The sequence below is a fragment of the Crocuta crocuta genome, unplaced genomic scaffold (assembly GCF_008692635.1).
Source record: "Crocuta crocuta isolate KB4526 unplaced genomic scaffold, BGI_CrCroc_1.0 scaffold30, whole genome shotgun sequence".
In the NCBI taxonomy this organism is placed as follows: Eukaryota; Metazoa; Chordata; class Mammalia; order Carnivora; family Hyaenidae; genus Crocuta; species Crocuta crocuta.
The window spans coordinates 10,607,950-10,628,350 of record NW_027528345.1 but is presented as its reverse complement, the minus strand read 5'-3'; the positions used below and the strand labels follow the sequence as shown (position 1 = coordinate 10,628,350).

At 39.5% G+C, this 20,401-nt stretch overlaps 1 protein-coding gene and 1 non-coding gene across 5 annotated transcripts in view; both read left to right on the top strand.

The window, feature by feature from the left end:
- The window catches only part of LIMA1 (LIM domain and actin binding 1), an 83,528-nt gene that overhangs the window by 12,316 nt on the left and 50,811 nt on the right, over positions 1–20,401 (top strand). For all 4 annotated transcript variants that reach the window (XM_077753363.1, XM_077753361.1, XM_077753362.1 and 1 more), the window contains exon 2: positions 13,956–14,095. In XM_077753363.1, the coding sequence (XP_077609489.1) occupies positions 13,977–14,095 (119 nt within the window). In that variant the 5' untranslated portion in view covers positions 13,956–13,976. The remainder of the gene's footprint in view (positions 1–13,955; positions 14,096–20,401) is intronic.
- On the top strand, positions 8,775–8,880 carry LOC144222996 (U6 spliceosomal RNA). Its single transcript, XR_013332511.1, has one exon. It is a non-coding gene; the product is annotated as a U6 spliceosomal RNA (small nuclear RNA).

Below are 20,401 nucleotides of genomic sequence, written 5' to 3'. Positions count from 1 at the left end.
GTTCAAATATAAATTGATGCAAAAATATGTACAAATTGATGCAACTTTTTTGGAGAAAAATTTAAGAATGTATATTAAATTTTTAATGTATAGGCCTTTTACTAGAAATACTGCTTCCAAGAATTTACACCATGGATGCTCACTTCCAGGTAGGCAATAATAGAAACGTGTTCATTGCACTCTTATTCTTAATAATGAAGACCCTACAGCAACCTATGTATTCATTGACAGGGGCTTGGTTAAATAAATTCTAGACTATTACAGAGTGAAATAGTATTTGGTACTGAAAGGGTGAGGTAGATCTATATGTCCTCCTCCATCTATATGTCCTTCCCTATATGTCTTCCTGTCATGTGAGAAGATGTCCAAGAGGAAATAAATAATTGCTGAAGAGCACATTAACATAAAATCATTGTAATTGTTAAAAAAAAGTATGTGTTTGCACGCTGCTGTTAACCTCCCTGTGCCTCAGTTTCCTCATTTGTAAAACAGATATCATTATAATGTCTACCTCATGAATTGTTGTGAGGATAAAATGAAATAATATTTGCAGAATGCTTAGGACAGTGACTGACATATTATGCTCTGTGTTTGTTGTTATTATCACTCATGGGCAATAGCAGAAAGTTTATACTCCAAAGTGTGACAGAGGTTACCTTTGGCAAGTAGAATTGTCTTGGGGGAAGGGGTGTGCAATGGCAGGCAGAAACTTCTATTTCTTATATTGTATGTTTTTACATAATTGTTTATGATAAGCAGGCCCATCCCTTGACCAATCACTATGACAAAGAAGCAAGGCAAAGAAGAAAATGGCGGCTCCAACTTGGAGGGATTATTGAAACCTGTGGAGGAGAGGTTCCCCAAAGGAAAGGAGAGTGTGAGAGGGTGCTGATGCGGGGATACAAGAGGGATGCTCATGGATTCCACCCTGGCTGCTGATGCTCTTTTTGAAAACCACTGACCTAGGGGTGGCTTAGTCAGTTAAGTGTCTGACTTCAGCTCAAGTCTTGATCTCATGGTTCATGGGCTCTGCTGTGTCATGTGCTGACGGCTCAGAGCCTGGAGCCTGCTTTGCATTCTGTGTCTCCCTCTCTCTCTGCCCCTCCCCCAGTGGCATTCTGTCTCTCTCTCTCTCTCTCTCAAAAATAGATAAACATTAAAAAATTTTTCTTAAAAATGGAAACCACTGACCTAATTAAAGATTTAAAAAATTTTAAATTCCGTGAGAACTTTATGAAGGCCCAACATTTATATCTGGACTTCTCCTTTTTGCAATTTAGTTTTACATTTATACTAAAGAAGCGATTCATGTTTCCTTTGACTTTTGGACAAAAACTACAAAAAGTAATTCTCACATGTCCAAAACAAACATTTAAGAAGAGGTAGGTTCTTGGGGCGCCTGGGTGGCTTAGTCGGTTAAGCGTCCGACTTTCGCTTAGGTCATGATCTCGCGGTTCGTGGGTTCGAGCCCCACGTCCGGCTCTGTGCTGACTGCCAGCTCAGAGCCTGGAGCCTATTTCAGTCTGTGACTCCCTCTCTCTCTGACCCTCCGTTGCTCACGCTGTCTCTCTCTCTCTCCTAGAAATAAATAAAACATTTAAAAAAAAAAAAAAAGAAGAAGAGGTAGCTTCTCCTTATAATAATTGTAAAATAAAATTGTTGATGTTTTAAAGACACCACTAATGTCTTTCAACTAGCGTCATTACCTCTGTTATGTAATATTAATTTTTGCACTAAAGCCAAACAGCTGAAGAATATGTTACATTTATGAATTATTTTAATCAGAGCCTTATGACATAGCCTAAGACAATATGACATATAAACTAAGCTAAGCCCAAATATGTAATCTGTTAACTAAACCTTTAGAATAATGTGCATTCAATGTCTTAGACACAGAGGCGCACAACAGGACTGACAAGATTTGGCTCTGACCTCAAGCAATGTGCCAGGCACTGTTTATTTATCACCTCCTTTCATTTTTAGAACAACCCTGTATCTTAGGTTTATTACCCTCATTTTATACAGAAGGAAAGTGTCGTATAGAGAGGTTGCCATGCACCTGGTTAGCACTGGAATCAGCTGTTTCCATGGTACTGCTCTGCCCCCAAATAACCAGGAGGTGAGGATAGGTGAGAGCCCTGTGTTGAGGGCACACTGAGAATTCTCAGGGACCTCAGTGATCATCTATCATCTAGTCTAGTGACTTTTAAACTATAATTTTTTTACATTTATTTATTTTGAGAGAGGAAGAGCATGCACAAGCAGGGGAGGGAGAGAGAGAGAGAGCGAGAGCGAGAGCGAGAGAGAGAGAGAGAGAGAGAGAGAGAGAGAGAGAAAGAAAATCACAAGCAGGCTCTGCATTATCAGCACAGGGCCTGACACAGGGCTTGAACTCACAAACCATGAGATCATGACCAGAGCTGAAATCCAGAGTCAGATGTTTAGCTCACTGAGCCACACAGGTGCCCCCAAACTATGATTTTTAAAATAGCAGTTTTATTGAAATATTCATATACCATATAATTTACCATTTAGATTGTGCAGTTCAGTGGTTTTTGGTATATTCACAGAGTTGTGCAGCCATCACCACAATCAATATTACATTTTTTTAAAAAAATTTTTAAATGTTTTATTTATTTCTAGAGAGAGAGAGAGACAGCGTGAGCAGGGAAGGGTCAGAGAGATAGGGAGTCACAGACTGAAATAGGCTTCAGGGTCTGAGCTGGCAATCAGCACAGAGCCCGACGTGGGGCTCGAACCCAGGAACCGCGAGATCATGACCTAAGCGAAAGTCAGCCGCTTAACCAACTAAGCCACCCAGGCACCCCTACATTTTTATCACCTCCCAGAAAAAACCCATACCTTTTAGCAGTGAGTCCAAACTCCTTCAACCGCCTGCATGTGCAAGGCAACCATGAGTCAACTTTCTGTTTCTATAGGTACACCCGTCCAAGACATTAAATAGAATCATACAATATATGATCTTTGTAACTGGTTTCTTTCACTTGACATAATTTTTTCAAGGTTCATCCATGTTGTAGCATATATCAGTACTTCATTCCTTTTCATGGCCAAATAGTATACCTTTATCTGGATAGATCGCATTTTGTTCATCCAGTTATCAGTTGATGAACATTGGAATGTGTCCACTTTGGGGCTATTGTGAATACTGTTATTATATACAATCATGTACAAGTTTTTGAGTGGACATGTGCTTGTTTGTTTTGTTTTGTTTTTCATTTCTCTCTGGGGGAGGGCGTGTGCCTCCCCCAGGAGTAGAATTCCTGGGTACCATGATAATTATGTGTTTAACCTTCTGAGGAGCTGTCAACTGTTTTCCAGAGCAACTACATCATTTTACATTCTCATCAGCAGTGTGTATGAGGGTTTCAGTTTCTCTACATCCTCTCCAACACTTGCCAAATTATAATTTTTTAACCACATCCCACAGTAAGAAATATTTTGCATTCTTACCCAGTTTATCCACACACGAATAGCTGAAACAAAAGCTTTGTAAAAGAATACTTATACTCTGTGATGCAGTCTGACATTTTGTATTTCATTGTATTCTTTTTCTTTAGCACAGACATCTTGGCTCTGACCCATTAAAATTGATTTCACAACTCACTAGTTGTGACCTCCAGTTAGAAAAATACTAGGCTGTTTTAACCTCTTCATTTCACACAGGAGGAAATTGAGGCCCTGAGAGAGGTCTTCTTCAGCAGATGATACTGCTAATTAGTTGCAGATTGAAGATTAGAATGCATGTCTGTTGGCTTCCTGCTTTAACTTTTAACATCTCAAATTTAGTTGCCCTCATATTCAGTACTTTCTTTTCTCTCTGGAGTGGTAAAGTGTGAATCATTAAGGGTGAATTCTGTAAGCACCCAGTGAAAGTTGCTCTGATTCTTTGGTGAGCAGTTTCCAGAAGTGAAATTGCCTCCCAGAATTACACAACTTCCTTTTCATTATTCTTGCTCTGCATCTTAGTGGGTTTTTTAAAAATGTTTGTTTGTTTGTTTGTTTGTTTAGAGAGCAAGCAGGGGAGGGGCAGAGAGAGAGAGAGAGAGAGGGGAAGAGGAAGGGAGAGGGAGAGGGAGGGAGATAATCCCAAGCAGTCTCCACACCATCAGTGCGAGCCCTCCCCGGGTTCAGATCTCATGCCCATGAGATCATGACCTGAGCCAAAATCAAGAGTTGGATGCTTAACTGACTGAGCCACCAAGGCACCCACCTCTCTCTTAATGTTTTTAAAGAACAAAATATCGGGGCTCCTGGGTGGCTTAGTCGGTTAAGCGTCCGACTTTCACTTANTCTCTCTCCTAGAAATAAATAAAAATATTAAAAATATATATATATAAAATAAAGAACAAAATATCCTTAAAAAAACATTTAAAATTTTTTTTAAATGTTTATTTATTCTTGGGTTGGGAAGCAGAGAGAGAGGGAGACATAGAATCCGAAGCAGGCTCCAGGCTCTGAGCTGTCAGCACAGAGCCCGACACAGGGCACCAACCCATGAGCTATGAGATCATGACCTGAGTTGAAGTCGGATGCTTAACCGACTGAGCCACCCAGGTGTCCCAAAAAGAGATTTTTAAAAAGAGACAAAATGTTGCTGAAATGATCTGTCTTGATATAAGCATCTGCATCCTTGTTGACCCCCTGGGAATTTGATCATTGCTACAAATTTCTTATTGTCTTGGATACATGTTTCTACAGAGACCTGGCTAAAACTCTTCCAAGAAAAATAGCAGTGATAATTATAGCAGACTTGTTAGATTTGCCTACAGACTTGTCTGTCACAGTGTTGCTGAATAATAGAGTAGTGAGCCTTTAATGTACAGTACTTGAAGTTATTTAGTGGTTCTGTTTTTTTCATATTCCTTTAGTTTAACTCAAAAGTTTGAGTAAACTAAAATTACTAACTCACAGTTCTGAAAAAATGATATGTTCTTTCTCAACAACTAGCCTTAAGACTGCATAACAAGCATGTATTTTTTTTGTACTGGTAGTGTTTGGGATAAAATTTAAACCGTTATGTAATTTTATTCAAAACATATGCATAAAGTTCCTTCTATTTAGAAAGCAATGTACTAGGTGCCAAGAGGGCAAGAGGCAAAGCAGATCTGTCCTTGATCTCAAGAATCTTTCTATCAAGTAGAATTTATAAAATTGTGTTACGATAAAGGAAGTGACCTATGCTGATTGGGAATATGGCCAGGGCAGTCCAGGAAAGGGTTCTATGAGGAGGTGGTCTTTCTTGGAGTCTTGAAAGGTGAATAGATTGAGGAAGGGATAAAATATATGGTATATCAAGGATATAAAAAAAATATGGTATATCAAGGGAGTAGAAACTGGTAATGGCATAATTTTGGAGTTTCTCTTTTCATGTCAAAATTCTATGGAGTTAGGCTTCTCCCTATCAGAGACGGAAGTTAAATAAAAGGAATGCTAGAATGAATCTTGTGATACTAGATTATTTGATGCTAGATGTGTGTGTGTGTGTGTGTGTGTGTGTGTGTGTGTATAAACAGGTAGATCAATAAATATACATACATATGTGTGTATACATATACATATATATATATATATATGTATATGTATTCCTGGTTCTGTCCCCTAAGAGAGCCCAGAAGCAGTGATATCTCAGTAGTAATGAAAATATGTAGTGTCCAGATATGGTTTCTCCAATAAAAGGAATCAAGACTCCTTGGAGTACTTGATTCTAGGCCTAGGGGCCAGGCAAATACAAGACAAGTTTGGGACATCTTATAGTGCTAGAAAGTAAGAATGTGCTAAAAAAAAAAAAAAAAAAATTTTGTGGCATATTGAAAGGCACTAGAGACAAGCTGAAAGAGCTCCAAATAACCAAAGCTAGGAACAATTTGAGCAACAAAATAAAATTACCCAGGGAATAGAATAATACAGGAATTATTATAACTCAGGAAATAAAATAAGTATCATGAGTCTATCCTAATATAAATAAATGATTGCATAAATAAATAAACAAGAAAGAACAATTCTTCCTAATAGAAGAATCCCAAATAAAAAATGCAGAAGGAATGAGGGCAAGAGAAAAATCATCATTAGAACAGCACAGTAATAATTGCTGAAGGCAAGATCAGCCCATGACTGCTAAAATTAGTAAAAGTTTAAGGAGGAACAGAATTAAAGTATCTCCCTCCAAATATTTACGAATTATAAAGGGAAACATAGTAGCTTTACAGTGGTGAAACCTGGCAGACACTTCCTTAACCAAATGATCAGGGTTAACATCAGCATTAACAAGACATCAACATCACCAGCCTTCTGATACGAAGCACTGAGGAAGAAGGCACATCGTGTCTATAGTATTCCTCCCAAAATTCTATAACTTCACTCTACTCTGTGAAAGCATCATAATTTAAAAAGTAAACCCCCTTTTACTTTTTAAGGATTGTAAAAAGTTCTAGGCTCTTCTGGTATTTCCCTGCCCCAGCTCTGGAATCAACTACTTCTTCAAGGAGCCCTCATTCTTTTTATTGAAGAAACCAAGAAACCCAAATTGAGGGACATTCTACCTAATACCTGACCAGTATTTTTCAAAAGTGTCATGGTCACAAAAGACAAAGAAAAACAGAGGATACTGTCATAGACATTGGAAGAGACTTAAGAAGCCATAACCATTAAATGTAGTATAGGATTCTGGAACAGAAAAAAGCCTTTAGTGGAAAAAGTAGTAGAATTTGAATAAAGTCTATAGTTTAGATAATAGTACTGTACCAATGCTAATTTCTTAATTTTGATAATTGTGCTGTGGGACTATAAGATAAAGCTAGATGAAAGGTACATGGGAACGTTTGTACTTTATTTGCAACTCTTGTGTAAATCTAAAATTATTTCAAAAGAAGTTTTTTAAAAAGCTTAACTTTCAAAAGCTTTTTTTAAGTATGTGAATTTAGTCACTGTTTTTGTAAAAAAAATATATACGCTTAGAAATAAATGTAGTTTATATTCTGAAAAAACATTATGTGGGAACATTTTCATGTTGCTTTTATTTAAAATTTCCCTTTGCACCTTGAAGGTTTTTTATGTTTTTTTTTCTTTTAATCATTTGTTCCTATGGTGCCTGGCTGGCTCTGTTGGTAGAACATGCAACTTTTGATCTTGAGGTCATGAGTTTGAATCCCATGTTGGGGGTGGAGAGTACGAAAAAATAAACAGGGGCCACCTGAGTGGCTCAGTCAGCTAAGCATCTGACTTCGGCTCAGGTCATGATATCACGGCTCATGGATTTGAGCCCCGCATCAGGCTCTGTGCTGACAGCTAGGACCCTGGAACCAGCTTCAGATTCTATGTCTCCTTCTCTCTCTGACCCTTCACTTTTCATGCTCTTTCTCCCTCTGTCTCAAAAAAATAAAATAAATCTTTAAAAATTTTTAAAATGATAATAAACTGCAAAAGTTGCTCCCTTTTACCTACTGACATTCAAATCAGAAAGAGTTCTTGATAAAAAAAAAAAAGAAAAAGTTTAAAACTTTACATTCTATTTCTTGTTTTTAAATTTTTTTTAATGTTTATTTATTTTTGAGAGAGAGAGAGGGAGCATCAGTGGCTGAGGGACAGAGATCGAGGGAGACCCAGAATCTGAAGTAGGCTCCAGGCTCTGAGCTGTCAACACAGAGACTGATGTGAGGCTCAAACACGTGAAACATGAGATCACGACCTGAGCTGAAGTCAGATGCTTAGCCAATTGAGCCACTCAGTCTATTTTTTAAAATAACATTTTTTAAAGTTTATTTACTTATTTTGAGAGAGAGAGTGAGAGTGAGACAACATGAGTGGGGGGAAGGACAGAGAGAGAGGGAAAGAGAATCCTAGACAGGCTGTCAGTGCAGAGGCCAATGTGGGGCTTGAACCCACAAAACGTGAGATTATGACCTGAGCCAAAATCAGAGTCGGACAGTTAACCAACTGAGCCACCCAGGTGCCCCAACATTTTCTTTGAATGAGTGAGNACTGTTCAGGCAACTGTGCCTCTTGCACAAGTAACCATTTCAAGAGCAAAACAAACAAACAGAAAGAGTGGGAGGGGGAGAAAGAAAGATATGAGATTAGGAGATTAGATTTATAAGAACAGGATAATACTAGTGACAGATCATTTGCTTTTGTCTCAGCCTGGGTTCTGCAAGACAGTTTGCTTAGTTAGGTTAAGTCTGTAAATGCATTTATTAGAGTAGGTTTCCCGGAGCAGACACAGACCTCACCCTCAGCAACAGCTTAAGGAAGCAGATACCTGGGGCCAAATTTCCCAGTGAGTCATTGCCCAACCCTTAAACTTTAAAGAACCTTTGTTCAAGAGATTTTTATCAATAAGCTACAGCTCCCCATAGGACATTTAGCCATCTAACCTCAAGCTACCTAGTGTGATAAAAGAACTTTGAAGTGGGAATTAGAACTTTGGCTCTCATACTTAACTAGTTGTGGAGTTGGGGAAAATTATTGGACCATCATGTGGCTCAATTCCCTTATTATACAAAGGGTGATTTGACTACTTGATTTCTAAGCTTCCCTCTTGAAGTTAAAATCTGCCCTGTGTATCTAAAACTGAAGGCATCTTCCTTAGCAAACAGTTCCCCTTTCTATGTATCCAATTATTATTTGTTACACCACTGTCCTTCCAATCTCTGAGGCTAGAAATCTTAGAGTTATTTCCGTTATATCCATTTCCTTTAACTTTTGCACACAATTGATAACCAATCCAGCCATTCTTCCCTCACAGTTGAGGTAGTGTGCTCACTTTAGTAGCACATATACTAAACTTGGGATGATACAGAGAAGATTAGCATGGCCTCTGCTCAAGGATGACACACAGTTAAAGTGTAGTAGAATGCATTTGGCCTAAGAGGCTGGGTTTTGGAGTCTGAACTCGGCCTTCTGCTTGGGCCATATATTAGCCACATGACCCCTGGCACATTACTCAACCTCAATGAACCAAGCTGGGTTTTTTGTTTGTTTGTTTTTAATGAAAATAACACTAGTCTTATCTTCAGGGTTGTTATAAGGCTTAAATGAGTTAGTAAGTGTCCAATAAGTGATAGTGCCTTTTATTTGTACATAGCAGTGCAATAGATTGGATCTTAGAGTCAAATGGGCCTTTGGAAAAAAATAGTCAAAGATATTGTAGGCCAAGGGCACGTGAGTGGCTCAGTTAGTTAAGTGTCCGACTCTTGGTTTTGGCTCAGGTCATGATCTCATGGTTTGTGAGTTCGAGACCCTCTTCAGACTCTGCGCTATCAGAGTAGAGCCTTCTTGGTATTCTCTCTCTCCCCCTCTCTCTGCCTCTCCCTCATGTACATTCTCTCTTACTTTCACTCTCTCTCTCAAAATAAATAAACATAAAAAAAGATACTGCAGCCCAAACTGAATACCTCTTTCTAGATGGGTCTTTCCAGGTATTGGTACATGTCCTTCTCACTCTTAAGAAGAGAATTTCTAGGATTAGGAAGTTGTCCAAAAGCCTGAGAATGAGATTCCCATCTAACAGAGAGTTGGTAAGGAGGGAGAGATAGCACACTTTTAATTCAAGCCCATGAAAGTCAAGATGTTCAAAATGGGGAGTATTTCAAGCAGGCCCTAGTTAATTCTAAGTTTCACTGAAAGAAGAGATGATTTTTCTCGGATGCTGGCCATTCTGGAAAGATAATTGCCACTACACTTACTGAAAGATAAATTGTATAGGTTTGCAGTTTTGAAAAGATTCAAAACCTTTGCTACCCAATTTTTTTACCATGGCCAAAAGTGATAGATTTAATCATTATTCATTACTTGTAGTGGAAAGAAAATTGACTTTGGAAATCAGAGAGAATATGGATTTGAATCCCAACTCTGCTACTATGTGACTAAGAGATCAGTTAATATTTCTGAATTTCAGTTTTTCATCATAAATATAAGATGTAAAACCAATGTTGTAGACTGGTTCTGAGAAATAAGTGAGATATGTACTTCATATAAGTAGGTGCTTTAAAATGCTCATTTCTGGGGGCTCCTAGGCATCTCAGTCAGTTAAGCTTCCGACTCTTGATTTCGGCTCAGGTCATGATCTCATGGTTCATGAGATTGAGCCCCTCATCAGACTCTGCACTGGCTGTGCAGAACCTGCTTGGGATTCTCTCTCTTCCTCACTCTCTGCCCCTCCCCTGCTTGTGCACTTGCGCTCTCTCTCAGAAATAAATAAAAATAAACATTAACAAAATAAAATGTTCACTTCTTTACAGGACTGTGATTTTTAACCTTAGCCTGGAATTTTTAGCTTCCTGTGGTGTGTCACTGGGATTTTTCTTACAGGCATGTATATTTCAACATACGTAAAACAAAACTCATAATTCTCTCACTTCTTCCTATATTTACTGTCTCTCTTAATAACATCAACAATCTTCTAATCATTCAAGTTTGATAATGCCAGTTTTGATTCCTTCTCTATCCCTAAGTCCATTTTATTCTAAGAACTGTAAGTTCTCTACCTACCTTTCCATTCCTACCTATCCTAATGTAAACCTTGATTACCTCTCTCTTAGACAGTTTTAGGATCTTTTTGACAAGTAAATTAGACTCCAGTCTTTGCCCCACTTATCAAGTTATTCACTGCTGCAGAATCAGCTTTTAAAACATGGTTCCCATTATGTTACTTGCTTTTTCAGAAACTTTCCCAGTTCTACCAAAGAGACTGTGGACGATCCACTATAGAACTCTTATCTTACAGATTTAGGTGTTGGGCTCAGGGAAATCATTTTTTTGGGAGTGGCACGTTAAGACTAGACCTTATCTCTGCTCACTCATAGGCTAGTTCTTTCCACTATTGGAATATGGCCCAAACACCTTAACATGTTTTTCAAGGCTTTTCCCATTCTGGGCCCATTCTTTTCCTACTTTATCTACCACTACTCTTGTATGTACAGTCAACTCCATTGAAGTATTCTATGCTATTTCAGCTCCCTAACAACATAATGCTGTTCTCCCTAGTTGGGATGCAATTTCCTCCTCCTGGCCTCAGTTGATGAAGTTCTGCCCCTCTGTAAGTTCCAAGTCAATCTGATGTCTCTTCCCTTCCCGCCTATTAAGCCAGAAAATCAAATCCCCTACTGTTAGAGCACGCACTGCCTCTAACCATATTCTGCTTTGCACTACAATTATTGGGTACATGTCAGCAAGCCCCAGCAAGGGCAGGGCCCTCTCCCTGTACTTTATAGAAAGTAGCTAAGTTACTCAGTAACCTGATATCAAGAGTCCATCAAAAAGCATGTACTCATTCTCACCTTTATCTCTTTCATAGAGTGCTGCTTATCACATTACTAAGAAATAATAGTATGCTTCTGTAAAGAGAAGTGTGGTGAGGGTGTGAGCCACCTCATTCCTTGAATAAAAAGTATCTTATCCTCACCTTAAACCAAGATAGATATTCTGACTTTTCCTGGCTTTCTGGCCAATATTAATCAAAACCATGGAATTAGACTTGGAAATTAAATCCTCCCGCTCTTTTTAAACCATATTCAGTACCTCAAATAATGAATGATTTTTCCTCTTTACAAACAAATTTGAGAACATATCTTCTATTTTTTTTCTTTGATCCAGAATTGATTGCAGTAGAAGCACTGACAACTTTGATACCCACACCTACGTTGGAAGCATAATTGTACCAGTGTCTTAAAGTGTTGTTCAGTATTTCCTAAACTTGGCTCAAAGGGTCATTATTCTGGTTTTATATAACTAAGTTTAGCGGAATTGTTTTTGCTTCTGTATCTTTTTCTTATTAGAATAAGGGCTGAAATCTTTCGTGGGTCTCTCAGATTCAACCTGGGAAGCAGATAAACATTATTTGATACATTGAAGTTTACTTCAAAGAATGGGTATAGAATTAAGATTATTTTATCCAGGAAGAGCAAGATTCTTAAAAAACCAATATGTATCACTTACTTATTCTGTGTCAGGGTCTTTTCTTTATCTTATTTATTCCTCATAAGGATATTACGAAGGAAATACTATTGTTATGGATGAGAAATCTAATTTTTAAAAAAAAATTTATTAAAAAATTAAACATTTTTTTAAATGTTTTGTTTATTTCTGAGAGAGAGAAACAGCGTGAGCAGGGGAGGGTCAGAGAGAGAGATACAGAATCTGAAGCAGGCTCCAGGCTCTGAGCTAGCCGTCAGCACAGAGCCCGATGCGGGGCTCAAACCCACAAACTGTGTGATCATGACCTGAGCCAAAGTAAGACACTTAACCGACTGAGCCACCCAGGTGTCCCTAGAAATCTAATTTTTAAGGATGGAGCCAAAACTCCCACTTAAATGCATCCGTGTCTAATGCCAGAGCTCCTTACCATGAGGGGATTCTGTGTTACCTTCCAACATGGGGATTAAAACAAATAAGTAAAAACAACAAAACCCACATTGTTTACAGACAAGACTCTATTTGGAAGAACAAGTACTACCTGTGGAAAAAGTAGTGTGCTCTTTAAGGCTGCTTATCACTTACTTTGCATAACAGAACTTTTAGTGTAAAATAGCAGTCCAGGTTCCTTGGTTAAGCCCACTGTGTTCTGTGGTCAAGGTTGCTAGAAACAGTACATGGTGAACTCTGCATTCTATCAGATCAGTTATGCTCTGCAGTTGTCAAGAGACCTGCAAGTAGTACTTTTATCTATAGTTTTCACTCTTCAAATAAGGAAACTATGGACTCATTTCTGATCTTTTTTCTTTTTTTAATATTTTTATTTATTTCTAGGAGAGAGAGAGAGACAGCGTGAGCAGGGGAGGGTCAGAGAGAGAGGGAGATACAGACTCTGAAATAGGCTCCAGGCTCTGAGCTGGCAGTCAGCACAGAGTCCGACGCGGGGCTCGAACCCAGGAACCGCGAGATCATGACCTAAGCGAAAGTCGGACGCTTAACTGACTACGCCACCCAGGCGCCCCGACTCATTTCTGATCTTACGTCTTCTGGACAAAAGTTGGAACTCCTTTGGTAACTACTAGGGCAAAAACTCCTTTAGCAATTTCTGTCTCCCAGACAATCCAGATTAACGGACAGGGACTAGGCGATTTCAGGGGCATAGCTTTATGTATTCATTGACTTAAATGAGTTTTAGAAAAGAATTTCAGAATAGAGGTTTTGGCCCCTGAATTTAAAATACATTATACTTCCCCAAGTTGTTAAGATTGTTAAAATGTAAAAATAATAGTAGCCAGTTCTCATATATATACTTAAATTGCTCTTAATACATTATAACCTACTTAATATTTTAAATATATCCACTCCTTAAATCCATAGCAAAACACTAATAATGGCAAGTATTATTCTCATTTTTCAGTTGAAGAAACAAACTATATGTACTAAGTTATATTGTTTGTTCAAGGTAATAGAAGTTATGATTTTAACTGAAGGTTATCTCAACTTAAAGCCCTCACTCTTTACATTATACCATGCTATGTCCCCAGCTATCTCTCCAAGCCAAGTGGTCAGTGATGCAGTTAGGGGAGAAAGGACAGCCAAAAGAAAATTGGATGTAGGTAGAACTTAATTTGGACCTGAATCTACACAGATGCCAAGTGTACTTCCCCTGGGATGTAACTCAGAAGAGTGGAACATTTCACTCCAAATGTGACTTTGGAACAGATTTAAGTTCAGAGGAAGGCCAACTGATGTTTGCACAGTGAGGTCAGTCAAAAAATGATGGAACTGGAAGGGACCTTAGAGATCATCTGGTCTAACCTTCTCATTTTACAGGAAACTACAACCCAGATATTGAATCATTTGACCAAGGTTACAGTTTTTGAGAGAGAACTGGTAGAGGAGTGTGGTCTGCTGGTCTAGGGAGAGTTCTCTGTTCTCTTATGCCACACCACTGCCAGCCCTTGGCTACTAGAGAATCCACTTCTGTGTCTGTGTCTAATACTCTGACTTTCTTTATTGCATAGGTATTAGTATCTGGAGACAAGATGGAATCAACTCCATTTAATAGACGGCAATGGACTTCAGTATCATTGAGGGTAACGGCCAAAGAACTTTCTCTTGTCAACAAGAACAAGTCATCGGCTATTGTAGAAATATTCTCCAAGTAAGTGCTGATCCTTGTCCAAAAGGACCATCTGTTGAGCAAACATTACCACCTGTTAGGGAAATCAGTAAAGGAAGTACATGGTGTAAAATGGCTTCATTGAGGGGCACCTGGGTGGCTCAGTCAGTTAAGTGTCCAGCCCTTGGTTTCAGCTCAGGTCATGAGCTCCTGGTTCGTGACTTAGAGCCCTGCGTCAGGCTCCGCTGCTGGCAGTGCATAGCCTGTTTGGGATTCTCTCTCCCTCTCTCTCTGACCCTCCCCTGCTCCTTCTCTGTCTCAGAATAAGTAAACTTAAGAAAAAACTCTAAAAAATGGATTTATTGAGCACCTTCTGAATTTTAAGCACCATACAAGACACTGTAGAGGAGGATGATAATAATCAAGAGACACATTCTCTATCCTTGAATTTTTGTTTAGTTAGGGAATGAAAAAGTTACAAACACAAAAGATGATTATAAAACACGTACTTATTAAGCAAAATGTCAGCAAATCCAAAATGAATGGGAATAAGGACTAGAAATAGAATAGGAGAGAGAGAGAGAGAGAGAGAGAGCATCATGGGCAGAAGCTAATCAGGAAGGCTTTTTGGTTGAGGTGAGTTGTGAGGCATGTATTGATTTAGTTGAAGGGAGCATTAGGTACACTCTATACCTGCATTGTCCAGTACAGTAGCCACTACATATGTGCCTATTTAAATTTAAATTAATTAAAATTAAATAATACTTAAAATTCAGTTCATTAGCTGCACTAACCACATTTCAAGTGTCCAATAGCTACATGTAGCCAGGGCTACCATTCTGGAAATCACAGAAGCATTTCATCAGTTGCATAAAGTTCTTTTGAACAGTGAAAACTGTGTAGGCAAACTATGGCCCACTGGCTGCCTTGTTTTAGTAAATAAAGATTTAACGGGACATGGCCATATCCATTTGTGCATCGTCTGTGGCTGCTTTCATGCTACAGGGGCAGAGTTGCAGCAGAGACCCTATGACCTAAAGTCTAAAATATTTACTATCTGGTCCCCTAAGAAAAAGTTTGCTTACCCCCTACTCTGGACCATGAGTTCTTTGATATGAGGGACCCTTTCCCACTTATCTTATATGCCTAGTGTATAGAATGGTGAATGGAATATAGTAGGCACTCAACAGATGTTGAAGGAATGGTATATGTAAGTAACATACCAGGGATGCACAGACACATGGACTTTACTCAGGGAGACACCATACTGGGGAGGAGCTTAGGACAGCTGGTAGGTTTACCTCACTAGTAGAGTTTGTTAATTAATAGGAAGCTATAATACATTTAAGAGATAAAAGATGGTCAAAATTTGAAGAAAGTAATTCTGGGAGCTGTATCTAGGATACAACTAAATAGCAATAGCAGGTTTCTAGAACCTACAATGTCACCTTTTCTTCAATAACAAATCCATCAAGTACTTGCTTTGTGAAAACACTGCCCTTCCAAATTGTTGACTTTGTTTACTGCTTAAGGTAGAATAAAGGTGGAGAGAGACTGCATAGTCCTTTTGCCTTCTACATTGTGGATTTTGTATTGTAATTTTATGGAAACATGTTATTCTTACCAAAAGGAAAGAAGGAAGGAAAGAAGGAAGAAAGAGAGAGAGAGAGAAAATCAGTAAAGATATTTTAGAAAAAAGGGACAGAGATCTAGAAAGGTAGTAAGACTTAATCCTTGACCTCAAGGAAATTGATGATTTAACTTAGTATGGTTTATATAGTAGATGAAGTCCCCAAACTTCCTTCATCTTAAGAATCACCTGGGATACCTATTGATAATATGGTGCTCCTACTAGGTATTTATCCAAGGGATACAGGTATGTTGTTTCAAAGGAGCACATGCACCCCAATGTTTATAGCAGCACTACCAACAATAGCTAAAGTATGGAAAGAGCCCAAATGTCCATCAATGAATGAAAGGATAAAGAAGATGTGGTATACACACAAACACAAACACACACACACACACACACACACACACACTGAGTACTACTCAGCAATCCAAAAGAATGAAATCTTACCATTTACAACTGTGTGGATGGAACTTGAGGGTATTTTGCTAAGTGAAATTATTCAGAGAAAGACAAATATCATATGACTTCACTCATATGAGGACTTTAAGATACAAAACAGATGAATATAAGGGAAACAAAAATAATATAAAAACAGGGAGGGGGATGAAACACAAGAGGCTCATAAATATGGAGAACAAACAGAGTTACTGGAGGGGTTGCAGGAGGGGGGATGGGCTAAATGGGTAAGGGGCATTAGGAATCTACTCCTGAAATCATTGTTGTACTATATGCTAACTAACTTATATATAAATTTTTAAAAAGAAATTAAAAAAAAGAAATTGAATAGGCACTGCAAACTTAAGATACACCAAAAATAAATAAATAAATAAATAAATAAATAAATAATATGGTGCCCCAGTTATCTATTGCTGCATGGAAAAAAATATCTCCAAAATTTAGTGGCTTGAAATACTACCATTTATTTTGCTTGTGAATCTCCAATTTGGGTAGGGCTTGCCTCTGCTTCCATTAGCATCAGCCAAGGTGGCTCAAAGATGGGGCCCATAGTCCTCTAAAGAGTCACTCACTCACAAGTCAGGTCATTGCTGCTGGCAGTCATCTGGGATCTCAGCTGGGGCCCTGGTCAGAATACCTACACATGGCTTTTCCATGTGGCTGTTTGGCTTAGTTCGCTGGTTGCCAGGGCAAGCATCCAGATACAGAGAGAGGAAGAGAACAAAGGAAGAAGGGAGACAGGATCAGGAGTTGTGTGGCCTTTAATGACCTAGCTTCAGAAGTTTTACAGAATCACTTTTGCCACATTCTCTTCATTAGGAGCCAGTCTCTAAGGTTGGCCCATATTCAGAGGGAGGAGAACTTGACTCTACTTTTTGGTGGGAGGAATGTCAATTTTTTTTAATGTTTATATTTGAAAGAGAAGGGAGAGAGGAACAGAGAGAGAGGGAGACAGAGGATCTGAAGCGGACTCTGTGCTGACAGCAGACAGTCCAATGCAGGGCTTGAACTCATGAACCGTGAGATCATGACCTGAGCCGAAGTCTGATGTTTAACCACCTGAGCCACCAGGTGCCCCAGGAATGTCAAAGATTTTTTTGGACATGTTTTAAAACTATCTTATATGGCTTCCCTGGCCCCTCCCCTAAAGAATCTGATTCGATGTGTCTAGAATGGGCCCAGGAATTTGTGTTTTCAACAAGTATCCCAGGTGAATTTTACTTTCAGGAGGTTTAGGAAGCACTGGTAGTGAAAGAAATGGACTTGTGAACTTGAACATAAAGCAGAAGGAATAAGGTTTATGATAGTTTCAAACAAAGGATTGTGGAAACTAACCATGGATAAAGGGAATGGGAAAGCAAGCAGTCTAGCATGGAGAGATACAAAAGGGAGAAGGGACTAGTACAGTTTAGTTTGAGCCAGATGATAGATGGCCTTGAATGCTATACTAAGTTTAGGATTTAGTTAGATAAACAAGGGAAACAATTGAAGGTTTTCGTGCAGAAAGAAGGACATGATCAGACTTGTATTTTAGAAAGATGCTTCTGGCAACAGTGTAAAAGGTGGACTGGAAAGGTGAGAGATTGATAGCATAGAGACAAGTGGTGAGGCTTTCTTGAGAACCCGAGTGAAAGCTGTTGAGGGAGGGGGGCAGCAGGAATGGAAAGGAAGGGAAGGAATTGAGACAGTGTTGTGATGTGATTAATGGGAGTTGGAAACTCCCTGTTCTGCAGAGAAACTTCTCCACATTCTTACCCTTTTCACCCTCCCTAGCCCCACCTCTCTTCAGCTGAACTTGGCTTTCCCTCCACTTGCCTTCTGTCTCTGAGCAGTGGCCGCCTGTTCGTTCTGCAAATGCTGGGGCTGAGAGTCAGGGTTGCTGCTGTCCTAAATCTCCACTGCTGGTTCCCATCCATTGTTTTTCATTCCTTTTCTGAAGTTCTAAATCTGTGCTTTGAGGCTCACATCTAACTGTACTATACTCTTTCTATATTCCTCTTTATTGCGGTGGTTTGCCAGCCACCTGGCCAAGCTCCCCACCTTCACTGAGGACAGTCACTTCTAGCTTCATTTTCTCCTCAGTGTTTCTCAGTGAGAGCTGAAGGTGCTATTGGCATTTTTAATGAGGCAGACCTCCCTCTACAGTATGTTCATCATCTTGCCTTCCTCCAAATGCTAGTAGTACCCCATGACATTGTGATATCCAAAAAAGAAAAATGGGGTGGAAGGGAAACCTTAGGAACATTCCCTTGCACACTTCAGATGTCCCCCAGGGCCCATAGGCCCCCAGTGAAGAATCACTGGTCCACATAAATGATCTGTCTCATACTCTGAACTCATAATTTCTTGATCTTCCCTGCTTCTTCAACGGACACATTGTCTCCCATGGCCCTGCATCCAACCCCAACCTTATCTCATGCAGAATCCATCTCTGGAATGTGCATTTGGAATACCTCTCTGATTGGAGCCTCCTGTCCTAATACTGTTCCGCTCTCTTATTCCCACTGACGCTGCTCTTGGGCCAAAGCAGGACATCCAGGCCGTGGATGTCAGTCTCCCTCTTGGCTTCACTTCCTTCCCTGCCTACCTCAGTTGGTCACTTCAGTGAAACTCTCACCCCTTCCTCAGTTCCTTCCCAGCCCTTTATTCTGTCATTGCCTCACCCAGCCAGTTCTTAAGATAGAGGAATTGCGTCTTTTAGCACTGATGAGAGTTAGGAAGTTGGGAAAACCCATTCATCTTAGGGGCCTTCTTAATCTTACAGAGAGAGAGCAAGAAATTGTCTCAGAGGTCACCTCCTACCATAGCAGGGTGACTGTCTTTTCTCTATGAAGGTTGTAAGGGCAAATGGCAGTTATGCAAAACTGTAAATCCTGAAGTCATTAACAGAATCTATGTGCCAGGCATCATGCTAGATTTTTTTTTTTTTTTGAGAGAGAGAGAGAGAATGTGTGTGTGTGTGTGTGTGTGTTTGTAAGAGAGAGAGAGAGAGAGAGATCTGGGGAGGGGGTGGGGTAGACAGAGAGGATCCCAAAGCAGGCTCAGTGTGGGAGCCCAAAGTGGGGCTCTCTCCCATGAACCATGAGATTGTGACATGAGCTAAAGAGCTGGATGTTTAACCGACTGAGCCACCCAGATGCCCCTGTATTAAACTAGTTTTGAAGGATAAATGGAGTTTTATTTGGCAGGCTAAGAGGATTCTGGAAACATTGCAGAGAACCACAGGAGGGCTAAGGCACAGAAGTAGTACAGGGCATGATGTGCACTTAGGACAGATAAACCAGAGAATCATCCTAGATGTCTTCTCCAGGTTTCATGCTCAATGGAGACCCTGAATCAGCATTGCTGATCTTGCTCGAGGCTTTTAGGGTTCACTCCCTGTAAGTTCCCTTCCACAAAGCATATACTAATCTCTACTTCCAACACCTGCTGACCTGATTTTCTCTTATTTTGAAACACTTTCTGTTATAGGGTTTGGAATGAGTAAACCCTGTACAAGCCTAGTAAGAGACTATAGGAAACCTTAGGAGGTTTCTGATCAGAGATTAATATAAAAGTGGTATTTGGAAGCGTTATCTGGCTCATGTTTGTCAAATTAGCTGGGCTTTACTTTCTGTTAACATGTTTTACCTTTATTTGTATATAAGAGTAATTTTTCTAGCATAGAGCTTGGGTCTCATGAGTGCTTTTTAGGTCAACTTATTTCTTTTACTGAACCTCTATACTATATAAATCATTAAATTTGAGGTAAGAAAGGTCCTATTGATGAGTCAATTTGAATGTCTAGCTTTGGTTTTATTCACCATTAAATTTAGTGTAACATAATCCTTTGCTTGATTAAAATTTGACTCCTTTGGTGGAATTTGGTTTCTTTGCAAAAGACTCCTCTTGGACTCTTACATTTTTGGAAGCAGAGGGAATTCTGGCTCATTGGTCTTTAACCTCTCTTAATTGAGTTCTTGAGAGAAACCTCAGGGGCCAGGTCTGGGAAGATGGGAAGATGGAAAGGGCTGAGCCTGAGACCCTCCACACCAGCTGTCCTGCTTTGATCTATTTTATATGTTAGGCTCTAAATAAGATACCATTTGGGGGCGCCTGGGTGGCTCAGTCAGTTAAGTGTCCAACTTTGGCTCAGGTCATAATCTCGTGGTTTGTGGGTTCAAGCCCCACATGGGCTCTGTGCTGAAACCTCAGAGCCTAGAGCCTGCTTCAGATTTCTGTCTCTCTCTCAAAAAAATAGAAAAAAAAAAAAAAAACCC